Source organism: Auxenochlorella protothecoides (assembly GCF_000733215.1).
Source record: "Auxenochlorella protothecoides strain 0710 unplaced genomic scaffold scaffold54, whole genome shotgun sequence".
Lineage (NCBI taxonomy): Eukaryota > Viridiplantae > Chlorophyta > Trebouxiophyceae > Chlorellales > Chlorellaceae > Auxenochlorella > Auxenochlorella protothecoides.
The window spans coordinates 418,883-443,637 of NW_011934258.1; the positions used below are offsets into that span (position 1 = coordinate 418,883).

General features: G+C 64.0%; 13 protein-coding genes across 13 annotated transcripts in view; 8 read left to right on the plus strand and 5 right to left on the minus strand.

The window, feature by feature from the left end:
- F751_4779 (hypothetical protein) overlaps positions 1–1,573 on the plus strand; it is a gene marked incomplete at both ends in the record, with an annotated part of 3,597 nt that extends 2,024 nt beyond the window's left edge. Inside the window, 4 exons of the mRNA XM_011400880.1 lie at positions 6–466; positions 592–788; positions 1,056–1,268; positions 1,551–1,573. Of these exons, the coding sequence (XP_011399182.1) occupies positions 6–466; positions 592–788; positions 1,056–1,268; positions 1,551–1,573 (894 nt within the window). The remainder of the gene's footprint in view (positions 1–5; positions 467–591; positions 789–1,055; positions 1,269–1,550) is intronic.
- A 1,673-nt stretch (positions 1,574–3,246) lies between these two features.
- On the minus strand, positions 3,247–3,934 carry F751_4780 (Trafficking protein particle complex subunit 4; the record flags this gene model as incomplete). The annotated part of the gene is made up of 3 exons (XM_011400881.1): positions 3,247–3,382; positions 3,566–3,686; positions 3,883–3,934. 3 exons carry the CDS (start codon positions 3,932–3,934, stop codon positions 3,247–3,249), a joined length of 309 nt encoding a protein of 102 aa, XP_011399183.1.
- A 600-nt stretch (positions 3,935–4,534) lies between these two features.
- Positions 4,535–6,095, plus strand: F751_4781 (hypothetical protein; the record flags this gene model as incomplete). Its single annotated transcript, XM_011400882.1, has 4 exons — positions 4,535–4,707; positions 4,847–5,042; positions 5,220–5,372; positions 5,682–6,095. The coding sequence occupies 4 exons, from the start codon at positions 4,535–4,537 to the stop codon at positions 6,093–6,095; spliced, it is 936 nt and encodes a 311-aa protein (XP_011399184.1).
- A 277-nt stretch (positions 6,096–6,372) lies between these two features.
- Positions 6,373–12,095, plus strand: F751_4782 (ABC transporter G family member 28; the record flags this gene model as incomplete). Its single annotated transcript, XM_011400883.1, has 13 exons — positions 6,373–6,711; positions 6,909–7,141; positions 7,321–7,664; positions 7,892–8,085; positions 8,325–8,472; positions 8,566–8,772; positions 8,949–9,076; positions 9,338–9,947; positions 10,158–10,210; positions 10,509–10,645; positions 10,845–11,137; positions 11,325–11,512; positions 11,775–12,095. 13 exons carry the CDS (start codon positions 6,373–6,375, stop codon positions 12,093–12,095), a joined length of 3,195 nt encoding a protein of 1,064 aa, XP_011399185.1.
- Positions 12,096–13,689: 1,594 nt separating this feature from the next.
- On the minus strand, positions 13,690–13,860 carry F751_4783 (hypothetical protein; the record flags this gene model as incomplete). Its single annotated transcript, XM_011400884.1, has 1 exon — positions 13,690–13,860. The coding sequence occupies one exon, from the start codon at positions 13,858–13,860 to the stop codon at positions 13,690–13,692; it is 171 nt and encodes a 56-aa protein (XP_011399186.1).
- A 1,358-nt stretch (positions 13,861–15,218) lies between these two features.
- On the plus strand, positions 15,219–15,800 carry F751_4784 (Isopentenyl-diphosphate Delta-isomerase; the record flags this gene model as incomplete). Its single annotated transcript, XM_011400885.1, has 2 exons — positions 15,219–15,335; positions 15,450–15,800. The coding sequence occupies 2 exons, from the start codon at positions 15,219–15,221 to the stop codon at positions 15,798–15,800; spliced, it is 468 nt and encodes a 155-aa protein (XP_011399187.1).
- Positions 15,801–16,475: 675 nt separating this feature from the next.
- Positions 16,476–17,188, plus strand: F751_4785 (Isopentenyl-diphosphate Delta-isomerase; the record flags this gene model as incomplete). The annotated part of the gene is made up of 2 exons (XM_011400886.1): positions 16,476–16,724; positions 16,835–17,188. The coding sequence occupies 2 exons, from the start codon at positions 16,476–16,478 to the stop codon at positions 17,186–17,188; spliced, it is 603 nt and encodes a 200-aa protein (XP_011399188.1).
- A 238-nt stretch (positions 17,189–17,426) lies between these two features.
- On the minus strand, positions 17,427–18,024 carry F751_4786 (EGF domain-specific O-linked N-acetylglucosamine transferase; the record flags this gene model as incomplete). The annotated part of the gene is made up of 2 exons (XM_011400887.1): positions 17,427–17,574; positions 17,789–18,024. 2 exons carry the CDS (start codon positions 18,022–18,024, stop codon positions 17,427–17,429), a joined length of 384 nt encoding a protein of 127 aa, XP_011399189.1.
- A 339-nt stretch (positions 18,025–18,363) lies between these two features.
- On the minus strand, positions 18,364–19,738 carry F751_4787 (hypothetical protein; the record flags this gene model as incomplete). Its single annotated transcript, XM_011400888.1, has 3 exons — positions 18,364–19,035; positions 19,215–19,529; positions 19,634–19,738. The coding sequence occupies 3 exons, from the start codon at positions 19,736–19,738 to the stop codon at positions 18,364–18,366; spliced, it is 1,092 nt and encodes a 363-aa protein (XP_011399190.1).
- Positions 19,739–19,876: 138 nt separating this feature from the next.
- Positions 19,877–20,704, plus strand: F751_4788 (putative cation-transporting ATPase; the record flags this gene model as incomplete). The annotated part of the gene is made up of 3 exons (XM_011400889.1): positions 19,877–19,960; positions 20,374–20,448; positions 20,591–20,704. The coding sequence occupies 3 exons, from the start codon at positions 19,877–19,879 to the stop codon at positions 20,702–20,704; spliced, it is 273 nt and encodes a 90-aa protein (XP_011399191.1).
- Positions 20,705–21,012: 308 nt separating this feature from the next.
- F751_4789 (putative endoplasmic reticulum membrane protein) lies at positions 21,013–21,967 on the minus strand (the record flags this gene model as incomplete). Its single annotated transcript, XM_011400890.1, has 3 exons — positions 21,013–21,165; positions 21,326–21,587; positions 21,759–21,967. The coding sequence occupies 3 exons, from the start codon at positions 21,965–21,967 to the stop codon at positions 21,013–21,015; spliced, it is 624 nt and encodes a 207-aa protein (XP_011399192.1).
- Positions 21,221–21,580, plus strand: F751_4790 (hypothetical protein; the record flags this gene model as incomplete). The annotated part of the gene is made up of 1 exon (XM_011400891.1): positions 21,221–21,580. One exon carries the CDS (start codon positions 21,221–21,223, stop codon positions 21,578–21,580), a length of 360 nt encoding a protein of 119 aa, XP_011399193.1.
- Positions 21,968–22,239: 272 nt separating the features above from the next.
- On the plus strand, positions 22,240–24,528 carry F751_4791 (hypothetical protein; the record flags this gene model as incomplete). Its single annotated transcript, XM_011400892.1, has 7 exons — positions 22,240–22,343; positions 22,511–22,683; positions 22,879–23,024; positions 23,148–23,386; positions 23,670–23,937; positions 24,132–24,251; positions 24,385–24,528. 7 exons carry the CDS (start codon positions 22,240–22,242, stop codon positions 24,526–24,528), a joined length of 1,194 nt encoding a protein of 397 aa, XP_011399194.1.
- Positions 24,529–24,755: the final 227 nt, after the last annotated feature.

Here is a 24,755-nt window from a genome sequence, read left to right on the forward strand (position 1 = left end):
AGAAGACGACGCGGTGCCCCTGCGGGCGGCGCACCAGCCACTACGCGCTGGAGGAGAGCGAGGCGCCGCCGCCGCTGGCCTGCGATGGGGCCTGCGCGCTGGCGGCGCGGCGCGCCACGCTGGCCGATGCCTTTGGCGTGGACGGCGACCCCGCCGTGCCGCGCGCGTTTGGCCCCGGGGGGAGCGCGGCCGGCCGCGAGGTCCGCTACGACGCGGCCCTGATCTCTGCCGCGCAGCGCGACCCCGCCGCCATATCGCGCCTGGAGGCCGCGCTGGCCGACTTCGTGGCCGGCGGCGGCCCGCAGCGGCGCACGCTGTGGCCCATGCCGCACGGGCAGCGCGCCGTGGCGCACGCGCTGGCGGGGCGCTACGGCCTCGTCAGCGTGGGCGTGGGCCAGGAGCCGCAGCGCTGTGTCCAACTGCTGCGCACGCCCGGCGCGGCCCTGCCCCTGCGCCCGCTGTCGAGGTTGGTCGATGTTTCTTGGTGTGTGAGGAGGGGGAAGGCCCGGGAGAAGCAGTCGTATGGATATCCCCTCGACCCCGCATGCCTTTTCAAGCGCTCGACGCCCCGCCCATCCCCCGCATCCCCAGGGTCGCGCCGGGGGTCACGCCTGCCGAGCTGGCGGCGATGGAGGCGGCAGAGGCCGACCACCCCGTCCGCTTCACGGAGGTGGCCCTGTCCGCCGACCTGCACTACTACCTGCGGCGCTGGGAGGGGGCATACCGGCTGGACTGGGAGGGTGCGGACGTGGCCATCGCCCAGTTCCCCGCCGCCGCTGACCAGAAAGGTGGGGTGCGCGTTGCGGGGGAAGGTGTCTGGGATCGGGACTTGCCCGGGCAGAACGGTGTGCGCCCAGTGTTGCCCTTGCGCTCCGGCACTGTGGCCGTGATGTGGCCTGTCGCTGCGACGGTGCCCGTCTTCTTCCCTTCGCTGCCGGGCACAATTGACGGCACGCCCTGCGGGGCCAGGGTGCCGGTGCATGCATTCGATGGTCATGAAATGTGCAAGCACTGGCCTTGATACTGACCCCTTTCCGACACTGCGCTCCCGGCAGAGGTGCTGGATGCGTTTGGCGGCGGCATCCGCGGCCTGTTCAAGATCGACCGGTCCTGGACCCGGTACGGGGCAGCCCCCGCGAGCGCCGGGGACGCGGCTTCCGGCGGCAGGGGCTGGGCTGGGGCGGCGCCCAGGGCCGAGCGCGCCGGGGACGACACTCGCGGCCCCAGCTGGAGCAGCATGGCACTGGCGCAGCCGCCCCCCCCCTCTGGTGAGGGGGGGCCCCCTGCGGCGCGCGCGCGTCAGAGCCAGGAGCAGGACGGGAGGTGGGCGGTGATGAAGCGGCCGGTGCGGGCGGCCGAGGCGCCGGCGCGGCCGCAGCTGGCGCAGGGGTTTGGGTGGCAGTTGCTCGGAGTGCCTTGAAGCCGGGGCAGGTGCTTGAAGCTGGCCTGGACTGCCCGATGATCATGCATGGGGTTGCCCCTGTACATTGGACGCAGCCACACCCACCATGTTGGTTCCACAACCCAAAAGCCATTGCTTACAAACAAAGGTGCGGTCGCAAACAGCAAGTAGGTGCCGGGCAGGCACCAGCCCAGAATTAAGAATCGATACGCGCCATTCCGCGGGAAGGCCCAGGTGGAGCAGGGAAGCAAAGAGCTGCAAGGGTGACATTGTACAAGGCCAGAATGCTGCGCGGGTATGCATTGGGGAGGCTAGGATCTCAGGCGAGCAGCGGGGCACCCCCCCTGCGCCTGCTGCTGATGCTCAGCTCGTCAAACCAGCTCTCCGTCCGCCTGGCGAACAGGGGTTGGACGGTCCGAGGAGATGAGCCGGTGCGGCAGGGAGAGTGCTCCATTGCAGCGCGCGAGTGCAGCGATTGCCGCGTTGCACCGCCTTGAATGTGTCCTCTAATTCTGCATGACGGCGAATATGCCAGGACCGACCCACATAACACACCCTGCGCCTCACCGCTTCCAAGTCGACAGTTTGATTTTCAGGACCCGCCAGGACGTCTTGAAAGAGAACACCGCGTGTCGGCCGCCAAACCCGCGCCCTGTCGCCTGTCCAGCGCCCAAGAGCTGGTCGTGATCCCCCCAACCCATGGAAGAGCTGTGCGCGTGATGGGTGTCCTCCATGTTGGGCGTAGATGCAGATGTCCAGCTACGCCTCGAGTCCACCAAGCTTCTCGCTATCGATGTATGTTCAGCTGAGTAATACTCTAGTGTTATTCTGCTCGAGCTTGAGACTGTGTATGACTTAGTTTGGGGCATCCAGTGCTGACGCGCAACGCCCGGCTGCAGGGGATGGGCGCGCCCAGCAAAAGTCCACGTGGCTTGTCGTAGCACCCGCTCTTCCCGCTTCTGTTTAGCTAACAATGCTGCCAAACTAAACACCCCGGAATGTATTTCAAACTATGAATGAAGCACAAACTCCCACTGAGACCGCATACCATGCTGGACGGGCCCAGTGTGTGTGATCCTGCGCCGGCTTACATGACCTTGGCCGACTTGAAGGCCGCCGGCATCGCTGTGAAGGCTCTCTGTGACGGAGAGCCTCTACCCAAGCGACGTTCTCACGAGTCGCATAGCTGAATTCCTGCACGAAGAGAGTTGTAAATGCAGGGCTCCTTCATATGGGAGAGTTTACCCTTCCATCCAGGATTCAAATTCTGAATGAGACCCCATATAATGTCGCAAGCCCTGCTGAGAGCAGCAAACGCGAGTCCGATGGGGGCTCGATTTGGATTCGTGACCTGTAGGGAGGGCTATTCTCGCGCATGATAGAGGTCCTGTACTTACGGCTTCCGCCGTGCAGGTAGGCATCTATGCGATTCGTAAGGGGACACCGCTTGTGTAGAGGGCTTCCATGGTATACAGGCTTCACAGCGACGCCGGCTGCTTCCCAGTCTGCCGTGGTGAAGTAGCCCGTTGAATTGTCGTACAGTTTCGGCCCGGCCCGCTGGATATGCGGTGTCAATGGCCCAATTCTGGTTTGAGTGTGACTTAGAAGGACTTTCCGGGTGCCTGTTCTGCCGGATTTTGTGCGATACTTTAATCAGGAAATGCAAGCGCACGCTTGAGACTCGCCTGGGGCAGGGCAAAGGAGACCTTGATCCATCAACAGCCAGTAGTATCACGGAGGGAAAGGGAGACCTGGGCCCCTGAGTGGAGGGCACTCAGTGTTACAGCACGTCAAAGGACAAGAGGCCCACTCATCCTGAGCGCCTCAGCAATGAGCATCGGTCATCAAGCGGCCCCCCATTTCCTGTTGCTGGCCGACAGGGTGGCTACCAGGTGGCTGTCGAACAGTTCTGCCTTGATGACCTGGTCCATCTCATGGAAAGGATTCTTCAGCACATAGTCTGCGTACAGTTCGTACACCCTGCAAACACAGCGATGGAGCTGGGGTGAGGCACCTACCTCACGTGGGTATGAGGAGGATGGCTGGGTGTGCGCAGAGGGAGTTGTAATGCAGGAGGAGGCCGGCCATTGCACGAGGCCCCACAGCAACTCCAGACATCGCCAAGACCACGCCTGCCCGTAATCGTATGTGTTGCACACTCACGGGCCTCGCAAGGTCTCTGCTGATTCCGGGGTGTTGGGCTGGGTGATCATCATGAACATCGTCCCGGTCAGGGTCTGGAAGCTGTGCAAATCGAAGTTGTCGGCCTGCATCAGCTTGATCTCTGGCGCATGGTGGGCGTCAAGGGCTCATGATTGGTACAAGCATTGACCCACAGCATGCCATAAGGCAAGCGCTCGGACAGCCCATACTTCCCAATCTCGTCATCGTGACTCTTCGTGCCATACGTGTCCAGCCATCTAATACCTGAGCTGCCCTTCACTGGAGAAAGCTGGGTGGCGATGCTGCACATGCCAAACCTGCAGTGCCAGACAAAGCCAGGAAGGAGGTCAACAGAGGAGGTGGCTTCATCCCTACAGCCAGTGCATCTTTTCACCACACACAAGTACGTACCAGCTGCTCGCAAGGCGTAGCTTGTCATTGAAGTCTAGACCGGGGAGCGGCAGCAGATCCTGACCAAATGGGGGCCAGGCTAGGTGGAGAATTGAACAGGTCTCCTTAAGACAGGGCACCTACACGACACACGCTAGATCTGGCGCTCACCCTGTTGTAAAGCAGTCCTCCGTTCCGTCCAACAATCCATAACGAGTATATTCCGGGCATCTATAACATCCTTGCGCGATGCCGGGGCGCGTTCGGCTGGAGTGATCTACCAGCTATGGGCTGCTGATACAGTGCGGGAGAAACTGATGTGCTGCGGTGGGCTATGACAAACCTTAATGTACATTTAGGTCCCAGAGTATTCGCTAGCGTCCGTGAGAGAGACTGAAGTGCGAGGGACCCCCCTGCGGAGGACCTGCTGGGCACCCCGAAAGTCGGGCGCCAGAACCTGCGAATATCACTTGAGGGGCTGTGTCTCGTGCAGAACTTTTCGAAGGATGATTCCAGCATATGTCGATGCAAATTTGATAGGTTACACGCCCACTGATGTGAAGGCCTGGACTGACTGGCATGGTCGGCACTAAAGTGGTCCTGTTCGGTGACCCCATCGTGGACATTGTGGCTCATGTACCCGCATCTGTGCTGGATGATATCGGCGCAGAACCAGGTGGCTGCTCCTTGGTGAGTTCTGAGGAGCTTGAAGGTCTCCTTTCCATCCCCTCAGTCCAGGCAACGGCACGCAGGTGGGTCGAGGTGTACCGGCGCCATGCTACTGGGGAGCATGTATGTTGGGCGACTCGCCCTCCATTAACTGTCACCCGAGTAGATAGTGATCATCAGGTGCTATTAAGCATTTCTTGTCTCCTTCACACTGCCCGACAGGGCGCTGGGAGGCTCTGCGGCCAATGTTGCCAAGACGCTGGCAGTGCTCTCGGGGGACGGCGACACCAGCGTCTGCTTCTGCGGCATGGTCGGGGAGGATGCGGAAGCCCAACTGGTGTCCTCCGGCCTGAAGGAGTATGACGTGTTGCCCGCCCTCCTCTCCACCCCCCAGCCCACCGCAGCCTGCCTCTGCCTGGTGAGAACAGGTGCTGGGAGCCTCCATGACTCTGTGAAGGTGTCTTTCGTGATTGTATCTATGGTGGACTTGGCGGCCTCGCTCGTGCACCCTGCCAGAGCATAACACGAGGATCTAATCTCACTATCAAGAGCCTGTGGTCCCATAATCTCCGCGCCCTGGGCCCTCACCCACCAGGTGACGCCCGACGGCCAGCGCACGATGCGGACCTGCCTGGCAGCTGCCGCGCAGCTGCAAGACCCGGCCTTGGTGCCGGGCGGCCTGCTGGAGGGCGCGCGCCTCGTGCACTGCGAGGGATACTGCCTGTACCGTGGGGGCTTTGCAGAGGGGGTGCTGCGGGCGGCGCGGCGCGCCGGCGCCCTCGCCTCGCTCGACTTAGCCTCCCTGGAGCTGGTCCGGGGCGCCTGGCCCGCCATCCTCCGCATACTGGAGGCGGGGCTGGTGGACATTGTCTTCTGCAACGAGCAGGAGGCGGCGGTGGTGTACAAGGCGCGTTTGAGGTTTTATCTGTTTTGGTTGGGGGAACAGCGTGGGAGTGAGGGAGCGGGCGGAGGCTGGTTTGTTGGGCGAGTGGGTTTCGGTCCTTCCTTGGAGGAGCAGGCCCCAGGCAAACCTACCACCCACAACACCTGTCCGCAGATGGCCCAGCTCGGAGGCGACACGGTCGCCGACCACAGCGACCCCCTGCAGGCGGTGCTCGCCTTCCTGAGCGGTCGGTGCAGGCTGGCCGTGGTCAGCCTGGGGGAGGATGGGTGCGTCATGCGCGCCCGGAGCGGCGACGAGGCTAGGGGCCGCGCCCGGCCGCGCCAGGTGGCGGACACCGTGGGTGCGGGCGACGCCTTCACGGCCGGCGTGCTGTGGGGCATGCTGGGCGGGCACAGCCTCGCCGGCGCCGCGCTGGCGGGGTGTGAGGCGGGCGGCGTGGCGGTGGAGGCCGCAGGGGCGGAGCCGGGCGTGGCTGCGCTGACGGCGCTGCGGGCGTCCCTTGCAGGCCTGCTGCCAGAACACGGCTCGACAGGGAGGTGTGCGCTGGACGTGCTGAATGAGCGATAGGGCATGAAGACGGGCCCATCTTGCCACCATGCTCTTGCTGTAAGACAGCCCTGAGCCAGCGTCCACCACCGGCCGACGGGGGGTCCGGAAAACCCTGACCCCCGGAACGCAACCATGTTCAAATCCTGAAGGACGCTCGGCACAGAGTCCCGAGGCAGCAGGGATCCAGCGATTGTCTTTTCGAGGGAAATTGTCATGACATACTGGGCCTGGATCGCCCCCGGCATGCCGATCGTCATGGAACACCCCAGCCCGAGCTGAGCACCTGCCAGGCTCCATGCTTTGTCGCCACCTCCTCGCGCTCACCCTCCTCCTCGCGGTGCAGTCCAGGGCCTGGGGCCCGGACTGGGTGCCATGGACTCCTCTGGGACCCTCCCATCGAAGGCCGGAGGTGCCGGACACCCCCTGGTCCCGGACCGTGGACCGGCTGTGGAATGCCACCCGGGCGCAGGTCGCCTTCTGCGTAGGGGACAGGCGTGAGCCGGCGCTGGGCCTGCTGGCCGCCTCCTTCCCCTGGCCCCTGCCCTCAGGGCCCGCCAGCGAGCCGGTGTGCGCCAGCAGCCAGGGGCTGGAGACCTTCCTGTGCCGCCCTGCAGAGATAGAGTCCTATGCCAGGGTGAGCCGGAGTTCACCGCACCCCGTGGCACAGGCCGGCCAGCGCGACCTGCACGGCTTACATTTGCCAGCCCCTGCTGGTCTAATCTCTCGGTGAAGGTCAAGCCCCTGCTGTGCATGCACATGGCTTGCGCCTGCATACGCGTGCGCTCTCGGGGTTCCCCCTTGATGTCTTCACCCCCCCAAACACCCACACAGTACATGCTGCCGACGGAGAATCCGGAGAAGGTGCCCGACACGCCCCACTGCCGAGCGGGGAATGCGTCCTCCGCCTGTTCCCCCGGCTTCTTCGACGCCAACCCCGCCCACCGTGACGAGGCCCGTGCCTGGTCGGCCGCCGCGGCCGCCACCCACCCCTGCTGCGAGGGCTACTTCTGCCCCTCGGGCCTGGATTGCGTCATGCCCTGTCCGCTGGGCGCCTACTGCCCCAGGTGTGCTTGGTGGGGGTTGGGGTTCAGGGGAAGGGCAACCGGGCTGTTTGAGCAGGGCCGGCTGGGCAGGGCTTTGCACACGGGAGTCCCCCAACACGGACAATGCTCTCATGAACACCCTCACCCACACCGCCTCGACTCACCGTGGCTCCCCGCCACACCAAATCACCCATGCACAGGGCCGTCCCAGCGCCGCCGCCGCCTCCCTACCGCACCGGGCACCCGGGCGAGGACCCGGACATGTGGTGCGCGCCCTACGCCTACAAGCGCCGGGCGGGGCTGGGCTGCGGCGGCGCCGACAAGTGGGGCATCGTTCCGCCCGAGCACGCTTTCCCCGTGGCCGACTGGAGCGAGGGCACCGGATCGGTGTACTGCAGGGGGGGTTCCTACTGCCCCACCACCCTGCGCAGCGTGCCCTGCCCCGCCCGGCACTTCTGCCGCCAAGGCACCACTGAGCCGGAGGCTTGCCCCCCCGGCGCCGTCTGCCCGCCGGGCACCGAGATCTTCGACGACAACTTCACAGGTGCGCCTGCTGGAAACCAGCGGGGGAGACCGATTGTCTTTGCGCTTGCGCAGCCGCCGGCCGGCAGTGTATTTGGTCCGCAGAAGTGCTCGCCATGGGCACGAGCGCATGCGTATGGGCCTCGCCGCGGCTGACTTGGGTTTCTTCCGCTGGTGGAAGCAGGCAGATGTACATTAACTTGATTGGAGCTGCACCCCCTACCTCCTCACCCCGACACCACTCCGCAGGCTTCACCATCGACTTCCTGCTGATCCTGGTGCTCTGCATCGTATGGCAGCTGTCGCAGTGGTACCGCGCGCTCATGCGCCGCCTGTCCTCCATGGAGCGCCTGGCAGTGACCTGGGGCCGCACGCAGGCTCTGCCCCCGCCTGACATTGCGGCGACGGCGGAAGGGGAGGCGGAGGGGGGCCCCGCTGCAGAGGTGAGGCTGGCTTCGTCGGGGTGAGGGATGCTGGGGGTCAGTGGCAGTGGTGCTAGGAGGCTTGACGTCCTCCAGCCGTGCGGCGATGCTTGCACACGGGCCAGGTCCGCCAGAGGCGCAAGGAGGCCATGTTGAACGAAGGAAGCCTGCTTCAATGGATCCCTGGCCGAGAGGATGCGCCGTCTCCTTTGCCTCTGCACCTCACCAGACATCCCCCCCTCCGGTTTCTCATGGCTCAGAGCACATCGCCCGGCAAGCGTTGGGGCAAGTGGCTGCGGCGGGGTTGGAACAAGGGGTCCAACCCGCTGCTGGAACATTTGCAGGCCGAGGCGCCGACCGACAGGGCGGCGGACGGGCGGGATGGACCGATCGGCGCCGCCCAAGCCGGTGCTCCGATCCCGCCTGGCGAGACGATGCCCCCCCCCCGGACCTTCCCCGCGACGCCCTCAGGCTCGACGCCATCCCTCTCGTCAATGGCAGACCATGCAAACGGCGCGGGCGCGCAGCCGCCAGACGGGGCTGGGGAGGCGGGGCCGGCCCCTCCCCCTTCTCCACGGCCCCAGCTGCACATCGAGTTCTTTGCGCTGGGTCTGGCCCTGGGTCCCCGCCGCAAGGCGGTGCTCCAGGGCGTGACTGGCTGCCTGGCGGCGTCGCGGCTGACGGCCATCATGGGTCCCTCCGGGGCAGGTGAGCAGGACCTGGCTGCAATGGCAGCTCCGGGGTGTTGAATGGAGTCGTGAGGTTGTCGTGTGATGGAAACTTGGAGCCACAGCAGCAGTCCTTTGGGGGGGATTCAGGCACCGGACAACCTCCGACAGCGAGGCTGTGTGCCAGCCTTGTCGCACCGTCCATCGCCGCCGCAGGCAAAACCACCCTCCTGAACGTACTGGCGGGCAGGGCGCAGAAGGGGCGGCGCAGCGGCGAGGTCCGGGTCAACGGGGTCGTAGACCGGCTGGAGCGGTACAAGCGCGTCACGGGCTTTGTACCGCAGGTGAGGGCGAGGGGTGGGTGAGGGCCCGGGAGGTGGGGGTGGAGGCAGCACTGTGGTTCATGGTCGTGGTGCGAGCAGAGGCCTCCTGGAGCCTTGATCAGCACCTGGTGCCCTCGTGGCCGCCGGCTGTGCGGGCCTTCACTGCCAACCTGACGCTCTGGAGATGGAAGGGGCCATCCCAGCACGTTCTGCCGCTCATGTGCACCCCCCCCCCCCCGCCTTCCCGCGCACCCATACGCCCTTTCCAAAACACACGCGCAGGATGACATCATGCACCCCGACCTCACCGTGGCGGAGGCGCTGGCCTTCGCGGCGCGGTTCCGCCTGCCCTCCCACACACACCCCGCCCAGCACGAGGCGGCAGTGGAGCGCACGCTGCGCGCGCTGGGACTGGAGGGCGTGGCCGACAGCCTGATCGGCGACCCCGACGCGCGCGGCATCTCCGGCGGGCAGAAGAAGCGCGTGTCCATCGGGCTGGAGCTCGTGGCCGACCCCGCCCTGCTCCTGCTGGACGAGCCCACCAGCGGGCTGGACGCCTCCGCCTCGCGCGCGCTGGTGGCGGCGCTGCGCGGCATCGTGCGTCGCGGGGTCACCGCCGCCGCCGTGGTGCACCAGCCCTCCGCCCAAGTGCTGGCCATGCTGGACGACGTGCTGCTGCTGGGCGCCGGCGGCCGCACCGTCTTCTACGGGCCGGCGCAGGGGGTGCAGACCCACTTCGAGGGCCTGGGCTACGTGCTGCCGCCGCGGCTGAACCCCGCCGACGCGTTCCTGGACATCATCACCGGCGACCGGGGGAGGGGGCCGGAGGGCCTGGACGCCGTGGCGCCGGGTTTCCTGGCCGAGGCCTGGGCGGCGCGCGAGGCCGGCGGCGGTGCGGAGGCTGGGCCGGACTGGGGCGGAGTGTATGGCCGCGGGGACGGCATCTTGGAGCGGGGAGGAGAGCCCGCGGGATGGCGCCGGCCGGCACGCCTCTGTGATCCCGAGGAGGGGCTTGTCGCCAGCCCCTCGGGCCGCTGTGGAGAGGGCTCGCCGCACGCACTCGACAGCTGCTTGTCCCCCGCTGGGCCGCTCTCGTCCCCAGGGAAGAAGGTCACCTGGCCCGCGCTGCGGCTGTGGCGCCGTAGGGTCTGGGAGGTGCGTGGGAGTGGGTGGGTGTTACTGGAGGGCTGTGGGCGGCGGGAGGGAAGGAATAACGGTTGGCTGCCCAGTTTGCAGAGGGCGGTGCAGAGTGCCACTCACCAGGAAATCTGCTTGAAGTGCGGTCCGCACATGCGGGACCAGCAGAGCGCACGCCCTGCCGGCCAGGATCGCAGCAGACTATACACGGGGGAGTGAGAGCAGCATCCGGTTGTGTCCCTCTGATGCTCCGGGCCCTCTTCCTCTCTGGCACGCATGCCTGAAAGCGTCTCCTTCAACCCACACCCCCTCGCAGGCCTCCAGCTACGGGCTGGACCAGGCGCACGCCACCCTGGCCGACTTCTGGAGCGGCATGGTGGAGGCCGTGGGCCGGCTGGACGGCGTGATGGTGAACAGCGGGGGGCGCCCCACCTCACGCTCCCAGCGCGAACGGTGGGTGGTTGTCATGGGAAGACATGTTTGGGGGTGGGAGGGTGACGAGAGGACCTGCACCAGGTATGAGCGCCCGGGCTACATGATAGCAACGCCTGCATCGCCAGCACCTCGCTGTCCTGTCAGCCATCTGAACAAGTCCTTGCGGCCCTTTCCCCCTTTCCCCCCCGCCCCACCCCCCCACACTATCTTCCCAAAGGGTGCGTCTGGCTACACGTGCGGTCCCCGGCTTCCTGCGCCAGTACCGGTGGTGCCTGGGCCGGGCTGCACTGCAGCGCAGCCGCGACCCCGTGGGCGTGCTGGTGGACACGGTGATCATCGCCGTGACGGGGATGACGCTGGGCCTGCTGAGCGACCGCGGGCGGGAGACCATCATGCACTACGCCGTGTCCACCACCTACTCCGTGGTGGCCGTCGGACTCATGGCCACCGTGGGCGGGCTCTCCACCTTTGGCACGCGCCGCCTCATCGCGCAGCGCGAGGCGGCGGCAGGTGTGTGAGTGGGTTGTTTGGTTTTGATCCAGGTGTGGGGTGGGGTGGGTGAGTGACACTTGAGGGGTTGACTGAGAGAGGTGCCCAGCTTTGTATGTCCCTCACCACCCTCCGGCCCACCAGACCCTTCGGACCCCCCTTGACTTACCCCCCCCCCCCCACCCACCCCAACCCACCCATCTCCAAGGCCTGAACCGCCTCGCCTTCTTCCTGGCGCTGGACAGCGTGGATGCGGTGCTGTCGCTCATCCACTCGGCGGTCTACCTGGTCATGTGGTACTCCTTCGCGGTACCCCGCGCTGTGGTCTGGCAGATGTACGCCGTCACCGCAGCCACCGTATACGCCTGCACGGGCATGGCCTACCTCCTGAGCCAGGTGGGGGGGGGGGGATGAGAGAGGAGGGGGGGGGGAAGTGAGAGAGGGAGGGGGGGGGGGAGTTGGAAGGGGATAGAGGCGGCGGGAGCAGGGCTGCCTGGCTGCAGGGTGAAGGATGCGGGGAGGGGGAAAACTCTGGGGACGAGCAATGCCTGCTTTCACTGGACGACAGCCTTTGCGGCGCCTTGCTGACCCATCACAACAACCCGTGGCTGCTGCTAGAACTACCCCCCACCCCCTCTTGCGCATCCCACTCCCGCAGGTGCTGGAGCCCGGCACCGCCCAGCTGGCGGCGGCGGTCTTCTCCCTGCTCTCCACCATGATCGCGCGGCAGGGCAACCCCTCGGGCGCGGTGCGCCTGCTGCAAGGCTTCAGCTTCGCGCGCTGGGCGCTGGAGGGCATGGTGGTGAGCGAGAGCAACCGCCTGACCGGCGTGTGGCTGCTGGCGCGCTGCGCGGACCTCGCCTCGCTGCGGTACGATGTGCGGCGCTTCGGGGCCTGCCTCGCCGCGCTGGGGGCGCTGGGCCTGGGCGCCCGCGCCGCCGCGCTGGGTCTCATCTTCCGCAGGGGGCTGTACGGGTGAGGCTGTGCTGGGGGGCGGACGGGAGTCGCTGCCAAAAGGCATCCCTCCCACTTGGCTTCCAAACTGCCGCTCGTGACTCTTGGTCTTGGGACCGTTTTCCACCCACCGTCCCAGAGGGACAGACTTGTGTGGACACCTCCCTGACTCCTTGGTAAATTGATCTGCTCGCGCATGGCAGCCACCAGGCTGCCTATTTTGAAGCCGGGTCTGGTTCGAAATTCATGCCGAGTGTCGGCGTCAGGCCTGGCGTGGAGCACGCAGGGAACGCACGCTGCGACAGTCACCACTCGTCCTCATCAGAGTCGAGGGCGGGTGCGGCCTGGTACTTTGGCCCCGCTGCGGCGCCGGAGCTGGAGGGGCGGCCTCGCCGGGCTCGCCTGCCCCCAGGGATGATCAGGCCGGGGTCCACCTCGTCACCTGGAGATGCACTCAGTGTGTGGACGATCAGGCGAGAGGAGGTGGTGCAGCGGTGTCACGCCGTGCGCCTGCAGCTGGGGATCCGGTGACGTCCCTGTTCTCGGGACCTTTCCACCATTCCAAGACGAGCCGTCGTACCCAGTCGCCCAAAGCAACATGCCGTGCCATCACCTGACATGCCCGCGATGACCTCCTCCTCCACATCCTCCTCGGCTGCCAGCCTGGAGCGCTTCCTCGGGCCGCCAGATGATGTGCCGGCCTCCTGTAACATGGTTTGAGGGGAATTTGAGGCTCGCTGCTTGTGCTTAAGATGCAAGCATCAGGCCCACATCATAACTGCAAGGGGCCATGGCAGCCTGTATTGAGGTTGAGGATACAAAGACACAGTAAAGCCTTGAACAAACATAAGCACCAGAATTTCTCACTTCTGCCGCATCCTCTCCGTCACTCTCCGCATCAGACCCTGTGCATGAATTGTTAAGAGGATCACTTATTGGTCATGAGGGCAGGCGTTGTTTTATCAAATACTGTCTCATGTCCAGAGAGGCCCAGACTTGGAGCCACTTCCTGCACTTCTCTCCCATCCACCGCTCACAGCAACTCGTACGCCTGGTCCTCCAAGCCTCCCACACCTCACCGCCGGCCTCGCTGTCATCCTCCCCATCTTCATCCTCTTCCTGTGACAATGAGTTCCGGGCTAAAGTTTGGGAGATTGCCAGCAAAGTTCGCCTCCAGGGACATGCTCGCACCCATGAATGGGATCTCCGAGGTGCAAATCATACCTCAAAGTCGGCCTCCTCATCGTCGTCGTCCTCATCCCCAGCCTCTTCTGCAGGGGCTTCGTTGTCAACAGCTGCCTTACCTTTCCCCTTTCTGTCCACAGTGGCTGCTAGCTCCTCTTCAGCTGTCTCTACCCCATTTCCTGATATGCATGAGTGACAATGTACCATAAGCTCGAGTTGATATGCTTCATATCTCGGAGAGGTGGCGCGTGCCTTTCGATCACTTGTGCACACCTTCAGCAGGGAGTTGGTGCTCGGCCTCCTCACTCATCCTCGACGATTGAATGCACGAGAGCTTCCTCTGAGAGTCTGGGTAATCGCTATCGTGCTGTTGTAATGGTAGTTGCGCGTGAGACCCACCACAGGCCTCGCATGTACACGCCATCGCCGATGCTTTAACGGGAGGTGGCCCCGCATGCACAGCACACCCCTCTCGAATCCAGTTCTCTGTGCAAGGGCAGTCCTGCCGTGATCGATCTGGATTGAAGCTCATGGAACGCCAATTTATTGGCGCTAATCTGGCCACTCCTCAATGAATATTGTATGTTGCCGGAGTAAGGCCACATCAGATACCTGAGAATCGTAACGCTGTATAACCCTGACCCTCAATTCGCCACGAGAGCAGTACGCCTAAACCCCGTCACTTTCAATCTTGTAAAACTACAGCAACACTCCCGCTGTTCCATTTTCTCAGATTCTGTCATATTCTCATGAAAACTGAACCCTGTAAGCTTGCGCCTCACCCTGCACCCACCAGAGAAGGGATCCGTCGCCGTGACTCTCGCCTACCTCTGAGGCCTCTGTTTGCTGAGGACCGCGCGATGGCTACTGTTGTCATTCGCGAGACGGTAACCACCCTAGAGAGGCGTAGCCTCTCATCTCCGAGACAATATCCAACCCTTGTGCGGGCATCAGGACTTCCGGTCTCGGAGACCTAATGTCCTAGGTTACTTACCCAGACGGCCGGCCTTCCTCGATGAAAACGTCCTCCAGAGGACCCATGTGCCCAACGGTCAAATCCCAACAGCCTGTACACCGCATGCCTTTTCCATGCTTGATCGACACCCTCGGTCGCTGTGCCCTTCTCAGAAGCATCTGCGTTGTTCCAGAAGGAAGTTGCTCATCTTGCGCAGCACACTCCTCGTGTAACCGAATCTTCCGCGGTACTCAACCAAACCTTGTCGATCCGATTATTGGAAAACCCTTTGTGACGTTTTAATGGTGTACTACTCGACAGCCTGTAGGGTATGTTGCACATTGGCAGAATGAGGCCGCTCACTTTCGGCGAGGACCGGAAGGCAGGGTGCGTCCAATGACAACTCGCAATGACAACCCTAACATCGTTACGCACATCACTAATCTCAAGGCGAACCTTCCCCAGTCCCTCCGATTGTATGTCACCAGCTGCTTATGCAACTCCTTATGTGCATCGTGGCCTTCCCAGGCCCCGGCTTCGGCAGCAGCTCCGGACACCCGTAGTGCCCCCTGCGCCACAGCGCGGACGCGTGGTGGGTGGGAGGGATCCCTGAAACTGGCCACGTACATATATTCGCACGATGTACTCCGTTGAGACATCATTCCCCCATCATTCCAGTAGCCTGACCTTTCAATGGCAAGCTTCAGGACTCACACCGGTGTTCGAGGGCCTTGGGGGCAGAGGGCCTCGTACGCAACCCTCGCCCTGCACGCGACAGCGCGACCAGGACACATTTCAGATCATCGGCACACACGCCGAAAGTTACCAAACCTGCTTCCCATCGGTGAAAAGTATGGTTTTAACAGCTCAGTGACCATCTTGGCTCCGGCAGATGCCGAGGACGAGACCTTCGAGCTGGTGGACGAGGACGGCCGGGTAGTGGGTACCGCCCCTCGCGGCGACTGTCACGCTCGGGGCCTGCTGCACAAGTCGGTCTTCTGCTGGGTGATGGACCCCGAGGGCAACATCCTGCTGCAGCAGCGTAGTCTGGCCAAGAAGTTGGGGCGGGGCCAGTGGGACCTGTCGGTCGCCGAGCACCTGCAGCCGGGAGAGGAGTATGCGGAGGTGAGATCGGAGCTGGGAGGACGGTGCTGGGCCATGGCGAGGACGAGGTCTTGACCTCTCTGGTTTCAAATTGTGTCAGCAAGGCTCAAATCACCCTGGTCACATCGCTTGCAGGCTGCTGTGCGGGGGCTGCAGGAGGAGCTGGGCATCAGTGTCAGCCGGGCAGACCTCCGGCCCTTGGCTCCCGCGCACCTGCGGGACCTCAAGCTGCCCAACTTCCACGACCGCGAACTCGTGCAGAACTACCTGCTGCCAGGATGGCGGGGTGACCAGCTGACAGTAGACCCCGTTGAGGTGGAGGGCACTCGCTGGATCTCCCGGGAGGATCTGATCAGGGACACCCAGGCGAACCCAGAGGCCTATAACCCCTGGCTCAGGTCCGAGGGCAGCTCGCTCAGCTGGCTGCAGGGTGCGTGTGGCCAGCTACCGACCATGACAGACCAGCGCCAGTGCGTGCCCTACTGAACCAACGCCTAAGATGGCGCCCAGCTGGCTCTGACTGAATATGTACATCGTGACATCACCTTTCCCCCTTCATTGCCCCAAATAAGTCAACGACTTAGGTTTTCCCCTCTAAGTGTCTTGCTTGATTTTTTTGATGAATTCTTTCATTCTCAGAATTTGTTTGTAATATATTGATTGCATGGCTGGCCAGGGATGTGTCTTGCGCACGAGTGCTTCTGTCAGCTGCCCCAGCATGGGTAACTCGGAGGAGGAGGTTGCCACCTGGATAATGACATGCCGCATGACATTGGCCACCAAACCTCTTCTCGGCTGTCCCTACCCCAGTCCCTGATGCACATGGGTGATTTAATACCATAAGATTGAGTCCATGTGCATGAGATCTTGGAATGTTTACGGACTCCTCTTGGACCACTTCTGCCCGTTCGTAATAGGGAGTCGGTGGTCGGCCTCCTCGCCCATCCTCGATGATTGTATAAACACCGAACTCTGGTAACAGCATGTCGACCGCGCTCGTGCTGTTGTAATTGTTGTTCCTGCTCATCTCGTGTGTGCCTTGCGCGCATTCACGCCAATGCCGACAGCGCGCTGACAAGACATCTCAGATCAGTGGGATCCTGAAAAGGGCAAGGCGGGCTTACACTCGGTCACAAATATGGTAATTACCCCTGCAGACTAATGGTGGGTCAGGCAGATGCCGAGGACGAGATATTCGAGCTGGTGGATGAGGACGACCGGGTGGTGGGCACCGCCCCTCGCGCTGAGTGCCACTCCCGGGGCCTGCTGCACCGCGCTGTGTACTGCTGGGTGACGGACCCCGAGGGCAAGATCCTGCTGCAGCAGCGTAGCCTCGCCAAGAAAATGGGGCCGGGGCAGTGGGACCTGTCGGTCGCAGAACACTTGCAGCCGGGGGAGGTGTATGTGGAGGTGAGCAGGGCTTGGTGGGACAATGCCAGGCACTGCGGGACCTAGGCATTGATATCTGCCGTCCAAATACAATATGATAGTTATGCGTGACCTGGTCGGCACACCTGCAGGCTGCTGTGCGGGGCCTGAAGGAGGAGCTGGGCATCAGTGTTGACAGGGCGGACCTCCAGGGTCCCCTTGCACCGACGCACCTGCGGGACCTCAAGCTGCACGACTTCCACGATCGGGAGCTGGTACAGAGCTACCTGCTGGCAGGGTGGCGGGGCGACAGGCTTGAGGTGGACCCCGCTGAAGTGGCGGGCACTCGCTGGATCGCCCGAGAGGATCTGGTCCGGGAGGTCCGGGCGCACCCAGAGGCCTTCACCGCCTGGAGCAGGGCCGAGGGCAGCTCGCTCGGCTGGCTGCAGGGTGCGTGCGTCGAACTGCCGGGCGCGACAAAGTTGCCCACAAGCGTGCCCTGCTGACCCTGTGCACCAGACAGAGCCATGCTGGCTTCAACACCTCGAGTTTACACGCTGACTTCTTCCCCTCCTCCTTGCCCAAAATATGATACTCCGACGTCCATTCTCCTCGCTGACTGAATTGCCGAGTTTCATGCCGAACGCATACAGTCTCAGAGCTTCCTTGTGAGAATACCGAAAGCATGGATGGCCAGAGCAACATCATCGAATACAGATCAACAATGCACCATAACCGATCTGGTCAGCTGCCCTGGCGAGCACCCGACGAGGCGACCACCTGGGTGAGGAGCTGTCGCGCCAGCTCTGCCACAGCGGCCACATCCACCTCCGTCGTGTCGCCGGTGGGGCCCCTCTTCTGGTGCTTGCTGGGGTCGGGGTTGGCCCAGCGCCTGGGGTGGGGAGGGAATGGGGGGTGTGGGGTTCTTGCCAGGGATCCTTGCCATGGATGTGAATCTCTAGAACTCGCCCGGCACATGACCCGGCACCTTGGGTTGACGCTGCGGTTCGAATCACCAGGCCGCCTGCATCGCTCCCGGACCCTATCCCTCCCTCCCTCCTTGCATCCACAAACACTCCGCAAACAACCAGGCCCCCGTGCCTCACCCGTAGTGCAGGCCCGCCCACTCCGCAAAGTGCTCATAGCAGCGCCAGATGCCCTCGGGCTGCGGCCAGAGCTCCAGCAGCGCCGTCCCCGGCCGCGCCAGGAGGGCGTGCGCCAGCCCCGCCCCATGCATGCCCACCAGCAGGTCGGTCTGCGCTATCCGCGCCAGCTGCTGCTCCAGGGCCAGCCCCCGCCAGGTCCAGCAGGTGCACCGCCACCGCCCGCCCCTCCAGCCCATCTAGCGCGCGCAGCGCGTCCACCAGCTCCTCCTCATTGGCCAGTTGGCGCGCCACGCGGCGTCGGCCCTGCCCGGGGCGCCGGCTGACCACCAGGACGTTGAACGCGTCGGATGCCGCGGCGGCGAGGGGCCGGCCGAGGGTGCGCCGGGCGGGGTCGAAGAGGCCCAGCAGGAAGGCGCGGAAGTCGGCGAAGAGCGGGGTGGGGTGCGGGCAGCTGCTGGGCTCGTAGAGGTGGGCAAAGAGCAGCGAGGTGTACCCCGGGGGCGGGAAGGCGGCGGCCGTGTACAGCGGCCGCTTGGGGCCCTGTGAGGATTTTGGGATGTGGGGGGAGAGGGCCTTCAACGACAGCGGTGGGAGGGTCGGTGAGCCTCCAAGAGCCTCCCCGCCTGCCAGGCCAGGGTGTCGCTGGCCGGCATGTTTGGGCACTGGAGCATGGCCTCGAGTTGGAAGCGGCGCGCCGCCACCCCATCGCCCCAGCATGCAGCCCCCCCGCACCCTTCAGTCCCCAAACCCTCTCCCTCCTTGCTTGCCGTGATGTCGGACAGGCGCGGTACGGGGGGCAACTTTGCTCCGCCAGTCAGGACCAGGTCCCCTCCTTCCCCGCCCCCCCGTGCGTGCAGGCGGGCCCAGAGCTCGTCAAAGGGCCCCGGCGGGTGGTCGTCCAGGAGGAGCACGCCCCAGGTCTGCCAGCCCAGCATGCGCAGCGTGAGGAAGGCGTTCAAGAGGTCCGTGAGGCAGTGGAACAGGTTGGCGTGCTCCCGTACCTCGCGCGTCACGAACAGCGTGGGCCGCGGCTCGGGCGCCGTGTCGCGCAGGACCAGGGGCGAGAGCCAGCCGCGCGCCCCGGCGGCCATGGCCTGGTAGATGTCTCGACCGTGGTCGGGGCTGTGGTCGGCCAGGGAGAAGGAGGGCCAGTCGCAGCCCAGCTCAAAGGCGCCCTGCCCGTATCGATGGTAGGTGGGCGTCTCGCACAGGTAGCCGGGGCGGTGCCGGGGGCAGCGGGCGCGCGTCTGCGATAGGGTGGGGAGCAAAGATTGTGAGACCATAAGCGGGGGTGGTCACTGGTGGTGTTGATGAGAGGTGGAGTGGGGCCCAGGGCTACGCAACCAGTCCATCCCCTGGACGCCCTGGCAAGGGGTCGGCGCCAGGGCAAAGTCTCGACCTCCTCCCACCGATGGCGCCAGCCCACCATGCGTGAGGTGTCCACCACCAGGCCCCGCACATCGCACATGGCGTGCGGGGCCGAGGCCGCGGGCATGTGCTCATCCCGCACGCTGCGGCAGGTCACCCTCGACCCTGGCAGGTGGCCCTCCGCCGTCCAGCACCGGGGCGCGGCGGTGGCGTTCCAGCGCCGCAGCCAGCCATATCCAAAGTGTTCGTCGCAGAAGGCGGAGACCCCGCCCTCCGGGGGCGAGGGGCGAGAGGCTGGGCCAGCGCGGGGGCAGTCTCCGACGCAGGCGAGGCCGGCAGACAGGCTCCAGGTGAGGTAGGCGCCCACCAGCGTCTATTTTGGAAGAATGTGGGGGCCCTCATGTGTGGTGGTTGATGCTTGATCGCACGTTACAAGCCCTTGAGTCGACATGCAGCTACACATTCGGCCAGCCTCACCAGGGTCAGGGCCGCCACCAGGTTCCGGGGGGTGCTGAGCCGGAGCAGGCGTCGCTTGTGTGAGGTGGAGACTCCCACCTGCGAGCGCCTGGGCCTCAGGAACATGGCCGTCGGGAGTACCTGGGCCTACATCACGGCCTGCACAGGCCCTCGAAGGGTATTCGACGGGAGAAGTATCATACCGGCGCAATCGTGGATGCACTATGCTGTCGGTGCACGCGACCGAATGCCGATACCGGCAGCATGGGCCTCATGACGACATCCGACTGGTACCTGCATGGCCATCCCGTCACTGACCAGCATCAGGACGTGGGTATACAATGTATTGTCTGGCCCTATCCTCTTGATCAAAGTCACAAACGGCAAGCGCAGACTTCGACAAGATGCACATGCACGCGTGCGTCTGCATCCCATCCCATGCCAGGGGGGTCCCTGTGGGCAACATGCCCACACCCTCACCGGCGCGCATGGCGAACCCCACACCCCGGCCCCACTCCTCGCCTTGCTCTGTCCGCTATACCGTGCCCAGGCATGCGTCGATGATCGTGCATGCCTCAGGTCCCAAGGATGCAGTCACCTCGGATGCACCCAAGAAAACGGTGGTCCTCAAGGCAAGCAGGCCTGCATGAGGGGGGTGCTCTGCTCACTACACATAACTCATGCTGTGCAATGGGATCTGTGGGATGCATACTCCCATCACATGTTCAATACCTGCCTTGCTACCCTTCTCCTATCCTCAGGTGGAGGGCATGGTGTGCGATGCCTGCAGCAGCCGCACCGAGAACACCCTGGTCCAGCGGTCCGATGTGGAGACGGTGAGGGCATGGCAACCGTGGCTGGTTGGTACCGGAAGGTTCCCTTGCATCAGGCTTCTGCATTGCAAAGTATAATGATGTCCTGCCGCTCGTCTCCAGGAATCCGCCGCTGAGTCAGCCTACCGCCCAACCTGTATGGCAGGCCAGCGTGAATCTCGAGGCAGGGCTGGCGGAGGTTGTGGTCGACAGCAGCACCAGCGAGGCAGAGCTGGTGGAAGCCGTGGAGAGCCTGGGGTTTGCAGTGAGTGTGGCATGAATGGGGTGGCCTGCCCCTTGTCGTTGGCATTCCACTCGGTGACTGTATGTGGCATGCCAGCGGGTGCTGCACAATCTGAGCACAGTACTCTGACAAAGATGGGCAGGGCATAGGCGAAAAGCATTCTGAAAGGCAAAGCTGAGGTCAAGAGTGCCTCCATCAAGACAAAAAAAGAAAACTGTGATTTGGCACTGGGGTGCCCTCGCTCGCATCGGCATCTGCCACATGGCCGGATTCAAGTGTCACTTTGGATTCATGCATGTAAAAAATGACAAAAAACATAGTGTTCTGGTGTCACGCAATCACAGCTACTGCCCGGATGCTAGCAGCGGCCGCTGTGCGGCCCTGTACTCCGCCACGTTCCTCTGGATGCGGGCGTTGATGTCGGCATAGAGCTGTGGTCGGTAGCCCAGGAGGAACAGAAGCTCGTACCAGACGAAGAGGGGCGCCAGCACTACGCTCTGCGCATGGGTTGCAGGAAGAAGATTGGGGGAGATGTAAAGGGTAGTGAAGGGCATGTTGGTGACTGGGAAGGGACACGTTTTACAATGTTGCGATGGGCGAAGAGTGCTTCTGGACCTGCCGCTGGCCCCCCCAATCTCAGGCACCCCTGCAACCAACCTGGAAGAAGGATGTGAGCAAAGCGGGGCGCCGCTTCTCGGCCCAGATGTGGCCGGGCAGGATCTGCATGACCCAGCTGAGCACGTGGATGAGGATGGCCCAGGCCCACGCATTTGGCACACGGGTGCGGAACGCCACCGCCCCTGCCCAGGCGGGGAGGCCGACGCACAGGCTCCAGCTCAGGCCGGCAAAGGCATCCAGGACGGTGTAGTAGGTTCCATACAGGGCGGTGATGACGAAGGCCCCGTTGAATGAGAGGTACCTACATGGTATAAGGGGAGGAGCTCAGGACGATCAGTCAGCCTCTCCTCGTGACCGGTACACGAGGCAGAGGTCGATCAGCGTCACAGTTCCTTATTCCATGGCACGCCATCCTGAGCCTTGAATAGTGACGTCCAATTCCTTAGCACTTCCCGGACCCGGGCAGGCTCACCTCGCGACAGTCAGCGCCCAGGCGGGGGTCCCGGAAGGCAGGTGCTTGTAAACGTCGTAAGCAATCAGTTCCGGGGTGTAGGCCAGCCACACTAAGAACGACCAAAAGATGACGGGCACAAACACAAAGTGAATGAGCTGGTTCCACTTGTTCGCGTGAAAGCTGCCATAGAAGGTAAGCTGGTCACGCAGGTTGCAGTCGATGCCCATGCTGTGATGTTCCTGGGGACACGCTTGAGAATGTTGGTGCTGTGATATGCCCTGTGTTTAAGTGGAGACCGCCGACGATGTCCGCAACGAAGTTGGGAGACTGAGACTCGGTACGTTGGGATTACGGAAGTGTGCATGTCATTTCGCGGCCGGCCAGATTTCAGGGCGCGCAAATTGGAAACTCGCTGGCTGTCGATTTGGTCGACTCACTAAAAGACGACCTTTCCCCTCAAGGCGCAGGGCGTCCATCTCATTCCATCTGCGCTCAAGATATGGCGCAAGTCATAGGCCCCGCGGTGACAAAAAGGCTCAGCTTTGGGCATGCCTCGCACCAAGCTTCCCTTTCACCAGATGGGCCCGACGGGATAGCAGAGGCGTCCAACCAGCTCAGTGGGGAGGCTATCGAGAGGCAAGTCCGATGCATGGTTGATTTCAGCGCCTAGGAATACAATTCTGCCTGTGATAGTTAAAGTACTCCCAAGGCTAGTGACTTTGCCGGGAAAACCTCCCATGAGCCACATCCCCCTCCGCTGTACCGCGCAGGGCCCTGACGTCACTGCTCGCAACGACGGCACAGAGGTTTGACGAGGTAGAGGCCGCCGCCCGGGCCAGGACGGATGAGGTGGGCGAGGCAGATCTTCGTCGCCTTAAGCGCCAGTTCGGCAGCCTCAAGAACAGCTTCCTGCACTTCGAGGTCAAGGAGTCCTTCATCACATGTAGGCACTTGGTTTTTGGATGGAGGGCCTCGCGGTAGCAATGTGCAGGAGCTGGTCATGCTTCCCGACTCGACCAGCGGCCAGTGCGGACATGCACTGTCCGCAGCAACTCCCACTTTGTTCCTCCAGGGGGATGCTCAGGAACCCCCCCACAACCCTCTCACATGCCTTCCAAAATGGCGCCCTCCCTCGCAGCCCTGATCGAGGGTCTCCCCACCGGGACTGAGGCCGACCAGCTCGCCGACTTCGAGGCCGAGGTGGAGGCCACTGTGGCCCGCCTGCAGGCGGTCAAGGCGGGGAACAAGGCACTGACCGCGGAGATCGAGGGGCTGATCGAGGAGGTCTGTGCAGGGCGGGCCGAGCTCCTGTCGCGCGGCGCTGACCTGGCGGGGCGCCTGGCCACTCTCCCCCCCGCGCCCGGCCCGGCGGACCCCGATGCCGGCGCCGCCGGGGGGGCGGAGGAGGCGGGTGCCGAGCTGGAGCGCCTGTCGCGCGAGCTGGCCGTCGCCTCCGAGGAGGCGCGGCGGCTGGAGGCGGATCTGGCCTCCGCGGCCTCCGCGTCGGAGGACGCGCTGGCGGCCACGCAGGCGGCCCGCGACGAGGCCTCCGGCCTGAGCGCGCGTGCCGGCGACCTGGCGGCGCGCCGAACGCGCCGGGGTCAAGAGCGCGCCGGCCCCGACCACTGCGCCGACCTGGTCCGCTGGTGAGGGGGCTGTTGGGGTCGCGTGTCAACGTGAGGGCAGGGGTGGGATTTTTTTGGTCAATGGGAGCGGTCCTGGTCTCGACAGGCACCCTAGTGTGCCTGGCAGGGATTCCGTGGTCCTAGACAGAGATACTTTCGATCGTCTGGATGACACGGAGGCAAGAGGGTGCTTCGTTGGCATGCTCCTGGCCCGGATTGCCGCCCCCGCCCCTCCGAGCACGTACACCCAACCTTCTCTTCCCTACAAAGCACCAAAAAGCCTGCCAACCACCCATCCACGCAGGGCTGCCGCCGCAACCGAGCTGTGCTGTGCCCTGTCTGGCGTCAGCGTGTTAGGCTTCCGGGAGGGCAGCATCCGCCTACGACTGGTCACCGCATACCCGACCGTCGCCGTCGGCCTCAAGCACGACCTCGGCGCCCTGCCCTGCCGCACCGCGACCCACGAGGCGGAGCTCCGTCTGGACGGCGCGATGCGCGTGACACAGGCGACGCTGGAGCCGCCCGGCGTGCCCCTGCCCAAGACACTGGCCGGCATGCCTCTCCCTGCAGCGGTAGGCGCTTGGGAATACTGCTGGTGGGGGGTCAGGAGATCGAGTATGGTGAGGGGTCGCCGGGCAGGGGCGTGCTTAGCGAGTGGAGGGACGGCAAGCAGCTGCCTGCAGGCTGAAGCGCACCGACAGGGGCTCTCTGGACATCTGGAAATCCCTCTGAACTGACTGCTCCCTTCACGCCCACCCCATCGCAGGTCCAGGAGATCATGCGGACCGTGGCTGGGCATGGCCACAGACGCCACTTGCTCAGCAGCTGCCCGGCAGCCTCCTCGACGGACACCGCTCTCGTCGACGCGAGCCTCAGCCTGGCAGGGGTATGTCTGCGCTGGCTGGGCCTTTAGGGCGGAGAGGGGCGGGTGGTGCCGTGCTGCTTTGCCGCTTTGCAGGTGCCTTGCTGTAAGCTCAAGAGCCCTCCCCATGCATGCACACTCTCCCACCCCGTCACAGGGAGGGAACGTGGCGCTGTCCCTGCGCGACACATGGCCAGGGTCTGCCGTGGACGAGGTCTGCGTGACTGGCTTGGCGGGGACGCGTCGCTTCATGGGCGTCGACCTCGCCCAGATCGCGGGCCAGCTGTCCGAGGGGCGCTAGGGCAGACGCGACGAGCCAGCACACCCTGCCCTGGAGCAGGAATGAGGCCGTCCCCTCGACCACCTGGCCGCCATCCCTGTCTGATACTCTTTCACTATGACGACCATTGCCACCACCTGACGGTCCTTGACTGCACTTTTCACACCCATCGCCGTGTTCAAGGCGAAACCTCTGTGACAGTCATGCATGCATGCGCTTACGGCAGGCACAAGGGGGGGGGCATGGGT